This window comes from Suillus clintonianus (assembly GCF_016758775.1).
Source record: "Suillus clintonianus strain FC179 chromosome Unknown DEU56scaffold_64, whole genome shotgun sequence".
Taxonomy (NCBI): domain Eukaryota; kingdom Fungi; phylum Basidiomycota; class Agaricomycetes; order Boletales; family Suillaceae; genus Suillus; species Suillus clintonianus.
The window spans coordinates 48,501-62,492 of NW_024539288.1; the positions used below are offsets into that span (position 1 = coordinate 48,501).

General features: G+C 47.4%; 5 protein-coding genes across 5 annotated transcripts; 4 read left to right on the forward strand and 1 right to left on the reverse strand.

Moving 5' to 3' along the window:
* Window positions 1-11: 11 nt before the first annotated feature.
* DEU56DRAFT_915158 (uncharacterized protein) lies at window positions 12-2,721 on the forward strand (the record flags this gene model as incomplete). Its single annotated transcript, XM_041357707.1, has 15 exons — window positions 12-54; window positions 113-151; window positions 210-383; window positions 449-493; window positions 551-640; window positions 693-895; window positions 952-1,098; window positions 1,150-1,194; window positions 1,254-1,340; window positions 1,398-1,442; window positions 1,504-1,881; window positions 1,940-2,089; window positions 2,151-2,345; window positions 2,402-2,571; window positions 2,628-2,721. 15 exons carry the CDS (start codon window positions 12-14, stop codon window positions 2,719-2,721), a joined length of 1,905 nt encoding a protein of 634 aa, XP_041205871.1.
* Window positions 2,722-2,995: 274 nt separating this feature from the next.
* Window positions 2,996-4,754, reverse strand: DEU56DRAFT_860936 (uncharacterized protein). The gene is made up of 7 exons (XM_041355325.1): window positions 4,691-4,754; window positions 4,230-4,647; window positions 4,130-4,174; window positions 4,028-4,066; window positions 3,895-3,969; window positions 3,441-3,843; window positions 2,996-3,389 (listed from the first exon to the last, which is right to left on the reverse strand). Exons 2-7 carry the CDS (start codon window positions 4,597-4,599, stop codon window positions 3,086-3,088), a joined length of 1,236 nt encoding a protein of 411 aa, XP_041205872.1. The 5' UTR covers window positions 4,600-4,647; window positions 4,691-4,754; the 3' UTR covers window positions 2,996-3,085.
* Window positions 4,755-7,370: 2,616 nt separating this feature from the next.
* Window positions 7,371-8,272, forward strand: DEU56DRAFT_982317 (uncharacterized protein; the record flags this gene model as incomplete). Its single annotated transcript, XM_041359885.1, has 3 exons — window positions 7,371-7,583; window positions 7,635-8,182; window positions 8,234-8,272. The coding sequence occupies 2 exons, from the start codon at window positions 7,371-7,373 to the stop codon at window positions 7,788-7,790; spliced, it is 369 nt and encodes a 122-aa protein (XP_041205873.1). The 3' UTR covers window positions 7,791-8,182; window positions 8,234-8,272.
* DEU56DRAFT_817144 (uncharacterized protein) lies at window positions 7,668-8,272 on the forward strand. Its single transcript, XM_041353897.1, has 3 exons — window positions 7,668-7,924; window positions 8,027-8,182; window positions 8,234-8,272. The coding sequence occupies exons 1-2, from the start codon at window positions 7,862-7,864 to the stop codon at window positions 8,180-8,182; spliced, it is 219 nt and encodes a 72-aa protein (XP_041205874.1). The 5' UTR covers window positions 7,668-7,861; the 3' UTR covers window positions 8,234-8,272.
* Window positions 8,273-11,714: 3,442 nt separating this feature from the next.
* On the forward strand, window positions 11,715-12,380 carry DEU56DRAFT_758145 (uncharacterized protein; the record flags this gene model as incomplete). Its single annotated transcript, XM_041350210.1, has 4 exons — window positions 11,715-11,900; window positions 12,018-12,065; window positions 12,115-12,207; window positions 12,261-12,380. The coding sequence occupies 4 exons, from the start codon at window positions 11,715-11,717 to the stop codon at window positions 12,378-12,380; spliced, it is 447 nt and encodes a 148-aa protein (XP_041205875.1).
* Between the last annotated feature and the right edge of the window lie 1,612 nt (window positions 12,381-13,992).

Consider the following 13,992-nt stretch of genomic DNA (forward strand, 5'->3'; position numbering starts at 1 on the left):
TTCAGGTCAGCATGTCACCCAGCAGTGATACAGGTTCTGGTCGGCCCGCCAGGAGTAAGTACTTACCACTATAACGAATTCAAACAAATGCGAATTCCTGTTACTGCAACAGATGAACGAGGTGCAAAAAAAAACGCTATGGAGAATGCAGGTCAGTACATGATTGAACCGGTTGAAATTTGAGCAACACTTACTGGATATTGCACTAGTCTGGATGACTACAAAAGCACAGTGTCAGCGCCACGCTGCAGACAAGCCCACCGTGACGAAGAAAACATTTGTGCAAGGGAAAACTCACGTGTCTGATGCCAAGCATGGCCGCTGCGATAGTAGTCGTACCCCTGACTCTGAGATCCCAGGGCTTGCACCTAGAAAGCGTCAAGGTGAGTGTCCGAACCGAGTTCAGGATCTTAGTACTACATTTACATGGGATCGTGCCAGTACATAGTTGTGGAAACATCCAAAGGAGAAGCACATACCAAGAAGCGCCGAGGTGAGCACTGATCTGGGACTGATTTCATGATGACTAATCTATGCGGGCCGGGTACAGTTGCTGAACCGCACGCAGATTCCGATGTCGATATGGATGTCAATGACGACGAAGGCCGCATGAGCGCCGTCAAGCACACGCAAATGAAAGGTCAGCTTTAACATAACAGTGTCTAGGTTCAGCAACTTCACAGGTGTGGCAGGAAAAGAAAAGGAACTACGGTCAAGCTCGAATTCCCAACAGACGACTCGGAATCAGATAATCAACGATGGATTTTTATCAGACGAGCACATCGACGGTATCTCTGATTTTCAACCTAGTCACAACGACTCCGAGTCGGAGAAGGACAGCGACGAGGAGGAAATCGAAGACGACTCAGAGGAACCCAAGTCCTTATCAGCCAAAGTAAGTAACATTGTTCGTACTAGTAACTGATTTTACCTTCAATTGGTTTCCCTCAGACACCGGTGTTTGTTTCGGGGTCGAAGGCCAAACAGCCTGGCCTCCCTTTGACTCAACCAACCTGCCCTCGTACAACTACCTCAAAGGAGCGGACGCGGACGGCTGAACCATTCCCCTTTTCGTCGGCTCAACCAAGGGCTACCAAGGTTAGTTGACTTGGATATTTACCTCCATGTTTAAATGTCAATATTCCTCAGAAAACAAAATCGCAGTCTGCGCGCAATCAAAAACGAGCAAATGAGGTGAGTGAAAGAACTCTCACAGTGATTTTTGTGTTCAAACGATGTTATGGACTCTCTAGACACCTGTTTGGGCAGATGTTCCCGCCATTGTGTCAGATGGGGAACGTGGGACCGCCTTTTCATCGGCTCAACCAAGGGCTACCAAGGTTAGTTGACTTGGATGTTTACCTCCATGTTTAAATGACAATGTAACAACCCCTCAGAAAACAAAATCCCAGTCTGCGCGCGATCAAAAGCGAGCAAATGAGGTGAGTGAAAGTTCTCTCGCAGTGATTTTGGTGTTCAAATGATGTTATGGATCCTCTGCAGACACCTGATTGGGCAGATGCTCCCGCCGTCACGTCAGATGAGGAACATGAGGCCGCCATGGTATCAGACCACCACAGTGACGCCGAGGAGGACGACTCAGATGGTCATGCTGATCGCTCTGGAAGGCCCACACTCATATGGACGGACACTGGTAAGTTGAAGCTGACGGACCAAGATATTGATACCCGTCGTGTGGTCCAAAGAGCGATATTGGAGGCAAAACTTCACATGACATTTGCCAATGGCTATCCGGAGCTCACTGAGAAGAGCCTGTTTACACGGGATGCACTCTTAACAGCAGCTCGCGCCTGCGGTGTCCCGCCCATCCAGGATCGCCTCAAGACTGATGACTCATATGTGACAGCTCTCGCCACGCTAGTATGCTCAAGAGTTGGACTCGTTGCAATATTACTAATAGGTTGAACCTCGCATACAGATTGAAGCCCGAGTGCCACTGTTCCACACCGAATTAAAAGACGACGCTTGTGCTCAAGTGACATCATATTATCATCTTGGCCCTGATTGTGTCGACACTGCAAAGGCTTTGCTGGTCAACCACGTTTACCATTATGAACAGCATTTCAGTGTAGGTTGCTATGTTCTGGGTTACATGTATTGATTTGCTCAACACTGCGCATGCTCTCCAGGAGAAGAACGACCCCATTCCACAGCCAAAAAAGCCATACTTCGCTGATATCTTACCATATCTGATGAAGGGGCGCTATTTCAATGGGCCAAAGTCAGTCGGCGTGAAATTTTCAGACCGTTTCAAGAAGATTGCGCGCAACAAGGCCGAGCGGCCCGAAGTTACAATTCCAATGGTTGCCTTAACCAGCACTTCGGTATATTTATTGACATACTCTGAGTCCGAGTCCATGTACTAACAATGGGTGCATAGGTGTATGCCGCACTGTTCTGGAAGGCTAATGGATCCCCATCTAAGTTCAATTTTATGGGAAATCTATTCAGCGAGGTTTACTTTTTTCATGTGAGATTTCTTGAAGACATGAAGGTGACGGCGCCGCACAAGTTTCACAAGATGATGGCTGACATTTTCGAGGCTGTCCAGTGAGTCCATTTCCGTGCTGTGCTAACTCATCTGTCCGAGTCTCACATCTCACAAGGAAACTCTGCACCCATGGCAACATTGCTTTAGTAGGATCACACGAGTCTGCGATGGCCTTCCTCGATATTGCTGGCATGGATGACGAAGAGTAGATTTCTATGCTGCAGTCTCGCTTTACATAATCACATTCAATATATCGTCACATATTGTTTTAAACGCTCCTTTATTGTCTCGTATTCTACAAAGCTATGCTGATATACCCCTCTTTTAATGAAAACTTAATTTGTTCTTGTAAAATGTTTGAATGAAATTAATGAAATCCTGAACAAACTGTCAGAATAAGATCCTTGAAAACTCATTGTAAGTTTGTGAATTTGTTCAAAATTATCACTAAATTAGTGCGCACGATGAAGATCTGGTGGGGCAGTAAAAAAGGTTCTCTAATCCGCTAAGTTGTCTATTTTTGTGAAATTATAATGAATTAGAGAAATCTTTCTTAAACTTGACATATTTAGTCTAGGTTTGTATGAGAGGGTTTTCCTGATGACTCGTCTGCCATAAGAGCTGCTCTTCATATGTGGGGAAGACATAAAACCAAGCGGCACAGTGGATTGCGCTAAAAATGATTCCCGTCGCGTACCCAGCGAGAGTCAGAGCCTTGCTTTCCCGGGAGTTTAGTTCAACGGGGCAGACGCCATCAAACGTTGCAACTCGTAGCTTTGAAGAAGACGTGGCATCAATGCCAAAGAATTTTACAAATGTGTCCATGGCTGAAATAATCGTGGTATGCAAAGGCATCGAATCATTGTTTTTAGGGACACTAAGAGGGACATAGTCAGCAACGGTAGAATTGATTGAGGCGCAAACGTACACATAGACCTCTGGCTTGGATTCGGTCGACTTCCAGTAGACTGGATGAGGACATTTTACATCCAGAGGTTTATTCCACCACAGAGCATAGGTGACGAAGTTGAGAACCGCAAAAGCAAGGGTCCCCACCTCAAACTGTGTGGTCTCGAGGTGATAGATGGCGCGGGAGAGGAGCTGCAAAACAAACCAAGACACCTGAATGAGGATCAACCCCTTTGATACCACATTCCCTTTGCTCCGGTCGCGGATCTGCTTTGCTGTGAGGGTTGGGCCACAGATGGATCTAGTACGTATCAGGTTGAGCAGGTGGTCGGGCGATAGTGTTTGGAAGGGTTCCCCGTCCACATAAAGCATGAAACCGCCCATCAGCACAAAGAAGCTGTGAGTCTGAGTCCATCTGTAATCTAAGGACGTACGTAAGAGATTTAGTTGGAGAGAGTACGAGTCAAGCATGCCTTGAGATTGTTCTGAAACATCAACCCCAAAGTTCTCCTTCAATGGCTTCGCACGAGTATGAGTTCCTTCATATCCTAAATTGGAGTGCTATGAACTGCCGGTTCGGAAGAAAGACTAGTGCGGATGGTTCACCTTCAGCGTACTTTACGAGAGTATGGGTGCCAGCGTGATCTTAAGAGATAAGCAAGCCATAAGGACCCATATTCAGGATGCAAGATCGAAGGTCGAGTTCACCTTCGTGTTGCTCTGCAGGTGCTTCTACACGCTCATCAATATTGACTAAAAAAGTACCTACTCAGTCGTACGAAGAAACTGTTCAGAGTGTAGGACTCACTTTCGGACCAATCTTTGGGATTATGAATACTGAAATGATCCTGAAACTGTGTTGTGATATGCTGAGTCCAGAGCCTCTGGCGCAGAGCCCATGCAATGATCACATCGGGAGCGGCCAGTGCGACCAGCATGATGACAAACCGTCGCCATAGAATATGAAAGGAGCTATCATTAGGACTCGGAATATTGGGATGGATAGCACCATATGTGCATGCAAGAATAGTCAGAGTACAGGTAGAGACAATGCTCCACAGAGTTCTCTGCTCCAAGGATGATCCCGCTTCGAAACTATCATTGATAGTAATTGAATTAGTGGTAGGTGCGGCTCGGATCACTCGAACGAGGTAGAGAATGCAGAGAAGTGAGTGCATCCCGGATACTTTGAGGAGGGGGTTGTATCTCAAACGTCTATCCGTTCACTGCTCACCATTAATATTTCGCCAATCGAATAGATAACGTCACCTCACAAGACCCACCCTGACACTATAGTGGCATCATGATTGCCTCGTGTCTGCGGTTTGGCAAGTATTTGCGTCGCCGCCATGTGCGCGCTCCACTTCAGCTCCTTTCATTTTCCACTCTCCGCATGCATATGCGCGCTCCACCTCAGTGTGAGGGCTGCCTTGAGTTCGATAGGGAATTGTTCAAATCGTTTAGACTTCAAACGGAGCGGCGGTAGCTTTGGTAGAGCGAGATAATGACAGAAGGCTTAGAAGAAGACGACTAGAGCATCACGCGCCCCCGGAGGGTCGCACTTCTGGGGGGCATATGGAGCGGAGCGACTTATCGGGGTTCGGACGGATCAGGTTTGGGAGATAGCAAGGGAAGCAGCACTTAGATCATCATCATCGACAGCGGCGGTTTCCTCAGTCCTCTCCAGACCACAGTACTGACCAGTCCAGCGTCCTATCCAACAGGCGCGAGCCGGAGTTACTAATCCTGTACATAACTTTGGTATTGTTGACAAGCACGTCTGCAAGGCTATGATGATTCTACTTCCTAGTAGCAGACAAAGTTCTCTAGTTTCTGTGTTTAGATCCGTTTAGCTTGATCATTATGCGAGGAGGATACATTCGCATGTTCATCTCCTGGCTGAGGCTTACTGTCAAGACAAACACATTTAGGTCCTGCAGAAGCAGGGGCTTGTTCTTGCTAAGTTTCGAGATTTTTGTTTGTTTCGTATGAACACCAAGCAATCGGCGGAGGAGGAACAAACTGATTTCAAGCTCTCATTTTTATAAGTATAGACTTTCGGGAGCTTACCAACGCTTGATCCCGCCCCCAGGCCTTCGTGTACTATATGGATTCCCAGTAGTGCGACACTGTGTGGTATCTGCGCCTGGGCCCACCCAGTTCGCACAGCACCCCAGTGCTTCAATTTGAGGTAAGTACTAGGTCACTGCAGGGCATCCCCTCTTTCAAAGTCGAACCGAGACCACTTGATGAAGTATAGCCGCTTGACAATGTGTCCATAGCCCCTCCAGATCTACGGTGAGCATCCTGTCCTTTCCCAATCATTTTTTTACTAAGAAAGCCCATAGAGAACTAGCTCTATACAGTCTGCTAGCTCACAATGGCTCTGACACTACAGGACTTCTCAACCTCCAGTAGCAGATATCGTTCCACTGCTTGATTACCCCAAACTTCGCCTTTGCCGCCACCAAAGTCCTTATTCCACTTCCAATGGTCGAGCATCCGATCAAGGCTTCACGTGTCATGCCATCAACCATACTGCACCGACGTGAAAGCAGAGACACGACTCACTGCCACGCTAGTAGCAAAATATCCAGTCCTTCCACGCCGATAAGTCATGCGGTTACATCCAGGACGCGACTACTGATACTCACGCATATTCCGGCAGGGCAGCCTGAACAGGTTGAATCCTTTGAGCAAAAAGTAGGACATCCGTCACTGGCAGCGTCGTTGGCAGATGTTGATAATATCAAAGCAGCAACAACAGCGAAAACAAAGGAGAGACGCATTGTTTGAGAGGATGTGATGTTGGGTCTGAGGGGGACAGTAGGAAAATATTTTCCTTTTATACGCTGAATATTGTTCCACCTGAAGACCCACAAATTGTTTCGAACAGATGCATATCTGAAATTCCAGCAGATTGCCACCTAACTTCTACTTTACCTTGCCACTGGCAGTGTGAAGCAAATATATATATTGGCAACCTGGCGTGGAACAAAGTATCACTTCGTGACGCGGGGTTCAAAATGCCAGCTCGCAACATCCCTTTTGAACAAATAATATCTGCCAAATGGGTCGAGAACGGCATACATCAGCTAGGTGGACAGCAGATGATCATTTATTCAAGGGAGGGCTCGCTGCGGGTATGGAACTTAATGGAAAACAGATAGGAGACGACTGAAGGGACGGAGTACGGACCGCAGCGATGTCTCCGGACAGAAAGGTAGTGGTTGGCGGGAGTGAAGATAGTGGGCTGAAATTGTGAGACATCAACATATATGCAAAGTCATCGGGAGATGGATAGACATACAGATATGGTGAATTATTAATTAGGTCTGCTGGAGACAATCATCGCACCAATCAAGACCGGGCACGAATACATACACGCAGGCGTTTACTCGCCGGACACGACCATGATTGTGACTTGTAGATACAGATTATGCGAGCCTTTGACTGCTGAATATTTTTTTTCTATGGTGCTGGATTTGTTCAACTATCTTTACACAGTCAGCATCAGCAAAAGTGGCGGAAGCTGACACTGCAGGGCCTCGGCAGATACCGTAAGCCTGGCGTAGGGTCCCAAATTGCCAATGTAGCTACAGGTGGCGTCGCATCAGGCATTGCAAGGCTTACAGTTGCCGGCCCAATGTACTAGTACTGTTATGACTTTTGAATAAGCGATTTCCCCCGTTCCACCACAACCAAGGTTCGCCACATGAGCAGGATTCATCCAGCATTTGCTCTATCTCACCATTTATAACCCGACTTTACGTCCCAATGAAGAGGTGTCCAAAGACGACGAGGATGCAGAAGAGCAAGCACAGATCCTGTTCTACACTTCGCAGGAACGCGCTGCTTCGCGCGACAAGATGCTAAGGCATTGTTGATATAGTCCCAAGTTATTCATCAAGGGAACCCCATGGTCTCTGAGTGAGGGTCTCTGCACTCCATGCGCTCGCACTTAAGCCCCTACTCTGCACGTTCATATTCAGGCTCAGCACCTGCACCATCTGCTCGCGTTTTCAATCTCTCAAGGTCCAATTCCTCTCGTCCTTCTGCAAATTCTGCTCACTCATGCGTAGTGACCACGTCATCTGCATCCCTGAACTCTGGTCGACCGCTGGGTACTGACCCGCTTACGCGAACACTTTCAACAATGTATGTTTGATTTATCGACAACCTCTTGCATGTAATTCATGTGAATTTCGTGTAGCCCACTGCCAATGCACAGGGTGCTATCGTTGCTTCTATGCCCGCTGGGTCCCTCGTCGGAGCCCTTTCTGTCACCTACCTTGGTGACAAGCTTGGGCGTAAAAAGACGATCATCCTTGGTGGTCTTTTCTGGGCCATTGGCTCTATTCTCCAGTGAGCGTCGGTCGTGAGTGTATCATCCTATCATAACATCGTTTCGCTGTTAAGATGCCGCTTTAGAACCGTGGCATGCTCGTGGTTGGCCGTGTCATATCTGGTTACTCCGTCGGCATATCTTCTACCGTTGTCCCTGTCTATCAATCCGAGATTGCTGCACCTGCTATCCGTGGTCGCCTGATTTCCTTCCAACAATGGTCTATCACTTGGGGTATCTTGCTTCAGTAATTTGTTCAGTTCGGTTGTTCGTACATGAACGGCGCTGCTTCATTCCGTATCCCATGGGGTCTCCAGATGATCCCCGCTATTGTTCTTTCTCTCGGTATGCTCGTTTTCCCCGAATCTCCCCGTTGGCTAGGTCAAACCCGCCAAGGCGCTCGTCAATTCTTCTGAGTAGGAGTCCCAGGTTTTCCTCCTCGTGCAAAAATGCTTACTATCCAGCAGGATATTCCATCCGACCGACTCTTACCACAATGTACATTCTCAGTCGAGAAGGATGACGATACTCAAACCCGAACGCGACTTCTGGATTCACGCAGTACGCTGACTCTCGATATGTTGTAGCCCTCTTATCCTAGTTTTGCTAGGCGGTAGAGCTTGCAAAACACCGCAGACGCTTGTGCCTAAGTTGAATAAGGGCAAGGGCAAGGGTAATGGAAAGGACAAAGAGAAAGAGCAAGCAAGTGCTCTGCTACCCTCTTACGACTATCACGACGGCTCGCTTCACGATTATGCACTTCATGCGGACTTCCTCCGGGGATACGAGCAATTCAAACTCACGCACGGGTCTTTCACCTCGATTTTACATTTCCTCGGGCAAGAAGCATCAGAATTTCAGCTAGAACGGTTATTCACTGTATGGGAATGGTCCTGGGATTTAAGCAAGAGTTTTGAGTTGAGCAGTGTCCTAGGTGCGTTGTACGTTCGGACTTCGCGCGTCTATAGCTGATTTGGTCTAGGATTGTCGCTTCACACCTTATACACTCTATTCTACCTCTATTGGATACCTTTTCGTCATAGTTACGAGCTGGACTGGACGCGTTGTTTCTTTCTCCTTCTCACGTAGTTCCGTCTACCAAACACTGACAATCTAATCATCCGCCCGCACTCTCGCGACACCTTCTCTCTCTGATTCCACCTCATTTACCACAGCATAACGCAGATGATCACCCTCTTCACCCACTGAGAAGGGTGCGACTGCAAACGAAAGCTCCACTATCGTCTGTCTTCCTTTGATGTTTGTCGTGCCTCGACTAATAAACCCGCTGTTAGTTCATTCATTTCCCGTTGTTCACGGCAATATTGCCAGCGTGAGTTCATCTTCTTCGTGTTCAGTTGCGCTTGCTAAATAACCCAGTCCAACGTCTTGGTACACATCAAGGACGTAGAATATAAGGCTTGCCTGACGGACTTCGGTTTGTTGAATGCCCTCGGTGGACTTCTAAAGAACAGTGTGGTCGAAGGATCAACTATTCGGCCTGGTGCAACCAGCTGGACTGCGCTGGAGTTGCTCAGGCCACATGATCCCCCTTCAAATGTCAAACCGACTGTGCAGAACGACATGTATTCCTTTGGTCGTGTCATGTTTCACGTAAGCATTTGTCCACTGCACCCTACTTGCTAATGTGATCACTTATGCGCAGGTGTTAACCCTGGTCATTCATTGGCATGATGTCGACGAGTTCAAAGTCGTTCAGAAAATCCTTAACGGAGAGGAGATATTACGTCCTGAGGCATCCGCTGCGACATCTGATATCATGGACGCCCGCTGGAGTCAGATCGAGCAGTTTTGGTCAGTTGATTCTTGTGCTCGGCCATCTGCCTTTATGGCCGTGGATTTCCTAAAGAGCGAATTCAAGGCCTTGACAAACAAAGAGAGTTTTTGACTGGTTTCGTCAGAGGCTTCAATACTTATCAACTAGACACATACACGCCTTGAGGATGACGACGGTAGCCAGTTGCAGCCGGAGGCAAGACCATCGTCGACTCCCGCAAAGGTCACATCTCTTCCACTTAGGGGTCTTCGCGATAATTTTAAGAGTTGTACGAGGAATGTGGTCATTATTGGTCAAAGTGGAAAAGCTCACTCATTAACATGCTTTGCCCCAGGGCTAATGCTCGTACCTCGAACGACACGACCAGCACAAAGGTAGTAAAAGAGTATATGTGCAACCTTGGGCAACAGCGATATTGCCCCAAGTGCACGATACAATGGGTCTCAAGGAGGGGCGTTGGGGCTTCCTTCCGGACAAGCAAGCGCGGAAGCAACTCAAATCATACTTGGCGATGATGCAGAAGAAGAGCGAACTCCACCTTCTGGTATACTGCATATTAGGATCAGGCGGCCTGAAGAAGTCACTGTAGTGCGAGTCTGTGAACATCGGACATTGCAAGGGTGTCAGAGCATGCGATAGAAGTACACAAAGTGCTGTATCGATCGTGTGGATAGGGTTCGATAACAACTTATGTTTGTTTTCATGCGAGCACAGCGCATGCAAATGCACACTTTGCATGAATTCCGCATTCCGAATTTCCCCTCGCACTTGTTGCGCAACAACTGCACACGGATCAATCAGATCCCTCGATACATTTACAAACCATTTGCCATCTGCCACTCAGCACACCAGGCGTTGTCGCACATTCAAAGTCCGTCAGAATGTATTTCAAAGTCCGCCTTATGTCGAGAACTCGGTTGTGTTTTCCCCTTTATCCCTGTACCATAATGTCGTCTCTGGTATCTGACGCGTCATTGTCCACCTCCAGCTCCAAAAATGCACATCAACGGATGAGGTCCTCGAAAATCTAACTGCCACCAGCAAACAGAAGTAAATTTCTCATTCATTCATGATTGCAGGCTCACCCCTATCACACGAATCACGCAACCTATGGTTGAGCGACACATCATGTATGCGCATATATCCATACATTTGCACTCAAATAATGACTACAAACCACCAGATTGATAGTGCCATGAGCTCACAGCCATCTAGCGACTTCGCATCCCTCAAACACCCAATACTTAAAAAGGCTGCCTAGGTATGTCGCATTCTTGTTGTTTTGCCTATTCTGACCCTTGTTCCTAGATTTCAACACTGTCGCTTGCTGTATTTTCACTCATCTTGGGTCCATGCTGTATATTGCTCTCACATTCAGAATGTCTCTAGCACCATTATTTTTGCTCTATACGAGTCCGACGCGGTCCGAAAGCATGATCCAGATCAGTTCTGTCATACCTGTGTACTTTGCTACTTGTGTACTTTTGCTACTTTCACCACTGTGTATTGTACGATCGTGAAATTCAATTTTGTTTATTGCATCACAGTGTATAAATGTCTGGTATGAGTCATGTAAGCTATGAACAGCCTGCTTGGGACTGGCAAGGCTGCATCAACATTGCAAGGCGCCTCAAGGCTTTTTAAAATACATGATTCTGATGGCTTTTGACAAGCCTGGTGCCCATCTGGCATGACAGAGAGGTTGTCTGCCAGTCGTGTTCAGTCTTGGCGAAATTTGTCAGGCTGGGGGGATCTTGCCATGCCTGGGAATGTCTTGCCAGCGTGCACCACTTTTGCTGATGGCAGTCATTTACTCGCCAGACACGACCATGATTGTGACTGGTAGATACAGATTATACAAGCCTTTGACTGCTGAATATCTTTTTTCTATGGTGCTGGATCTGTTCAACTATTTTTACACACAATATGCACACATACACAAAGGATTTACACAACACAGAGTTGCGTAACTATCGTTGCCGAGATGTATCAGAATGCTTTAGAATTAGCGTGACTTCCTGTTTTGGTAACACCGCATGACGATGAAATGCTCGAGCTCGCTGTTGAGGACAGTGAGCTCAAATAGTTGCCTAATCCTTCACCCTTTTCACTAGTTCTTTTGAGGGAAGAAAATCACCTGTAGCTTAACTATGGAAGGCCTCCAGATATCCATATGGGTACCAGGCAAGACACTCGAAGCTCACTTTGCAGAAGAAAAGTACCCGTTTTTTTTTTATGAAAGTGAGAGAGACGTGGCATTTCCTGGCAGGGAGTCTGTGGAAGATCTGGTGAGGAGGGGTGAGAGGGCAGTGAGGGAGGTTGTGCTGCCGCATGTGGTGAGTGTTGTGAGGTCGGGGAGGGACGAGCATATTGTGCTTGTGAGTCATGGGTTGTGTATCGCGCAAGTGACGGGTGCGATTGTGAGATTGGGTGGGTAAACATGGAAATGAAAGGGACCCATGGTCAACACGGGGTGGGTGAGGGTAGAGGTACAAATTCAGGTGAGTGTGGCAGACATTGATTATGAGGTGGTGTTCACGGATGGTGTAGGGCGGGATACCGGTGGAAATCGGGGATGGCGAGGTTCCTCCAGTAGAAGTGATAGTGACGGACGAGGGCAGGGCAGATCACCTTGAGGGCCTTGTGTGTTGGTTTTGTTTGTGATGTTGACTGACTGATGAGAACATGACTGACAGCTCGACAGAGGCCCACTTCAAGGCATGAAAGCGATTATGGGTGGAGGGGTGGTGATGGAGGGAAAGAACCCGAATGAGGCGGAGGCTATCTCACAGACGTCTGCTGGGAATTCGGTGTAGAGCTTGTCACATATACATTTCAGATAATTGTCATGAATTTACGCATGCAAGTATATACGTACTGGTACTACCTGCACGTGCTCGTCCGTGGGAATCGTGCACCGGGACATAATCGCCAGCCATCAAAGCTCTATAAATAGCACCATAGTGGCCGTCCGATCTTGTTAAAATCATCATCCCTTTCCATAAGTATCCCTTAACCGTTATACCAAAAAGCAGTGATAACGTACAAACTTCATTGATTCAAACCCCGTTGGCTGACTCGAGTTCCCATATTCAGCATTAATAATGTCTGCGATACGTGAGCTTTCGTTATCAGTGACTGCCTTTTGCCCTAACAATGGTTAGGGGATGACAGTCTTGACCACTTTTCGTATGTGCCGTGATCCGATGACGCACCCTATACACTATGTCGTCACCCCGGGCTCTTTAGAAAAGGACAACGAGCAACTAGGGCGGACAATCTTCAATGGCATGCACACATGCAACAATGTACAGCCTTTTCGTCAAAAAGACAGACATGATGTCCTGCCGGATGTGACATTAGTGAGGAACTAGACGGTTATAACTCGGCGCTAGCGAAAAAAACTCATTGCGGACACCTTTTTTATGTGCGCCAAAATCACAAATCACCTGAGGGGCTGTAGGGCGCTGTCTATGCGCATCATTAAGATATTGCTGTATGGCTTCTAGAAAAAGAATATTATTGAAACTCAAACGTCTGAATCCGAGCGTGAATACGATCCGAATCATTACAAGCGTGAACAGAATCGAATTGTGAGGGAACTAAACGAGACAAAGTAAGAGTAAGAACGAAACATGAGATAATTGATGGGTGATTGGGCGAAAAGCCCGCAGGGCTTTTCCGGCCTGAAACCTGGGTCCGAACCTGGGTATCGAAGTGAGCTGTGAGGGCGGGTGGGCCTGATCAGTTCACTAAACTGTGATAGCGAGGTTAAGGAAGCGGTAAAAAGAGTGAGAGCTAGTGATACGTGCTTAGAATGAGAGGATGCTGCGAGGTGTGCAGGAGCAGAAGGCGCTGCGCCACCTCGCTTATTAAGTTATTTCGCGTACCTCGTTCCTCGGCTTAGCAAAGAAACCGATCCGATCTTGTCATTGCACTGTTCGAAGCGTGTACTGTTCGAAGTGTGTGCACTGCCCCATAAATACGGCAGCGCGTATTACAGGCAAAAACTGTCCTCGAAAATTTCTAGATGTTTCTGTTCTGACGGTGTCATAGCGATGCTCTCTAGGAAAGGACAACGAGCAACATTGATGCGGGCGGTGATATGACATATATAGGATCTTAATATTAATATTATCTTAATAATGTTTGCATCGATATATAGGCGTATATATATCTCGGGAAGGATCTTATGCAGTGCTCGAGTACGATCGGCTCCATGACTTGACTCCCACGAAGCTTAATATCCCTTGGTCAGGAGGTCGTTTGCGACAGAAGCGCTGAGAGGAACATTCATCGATATTCATCATCAATTCGAATTCGGATACGGCTGTTTGGTTTGAGGCCTGAGGCCTGAGGAGCTACAAAAGATTTGCTGAAAGTTGGGTTAGCTTACGTTCCCATATTCAGCAAAGTTCCCGTCTTCCA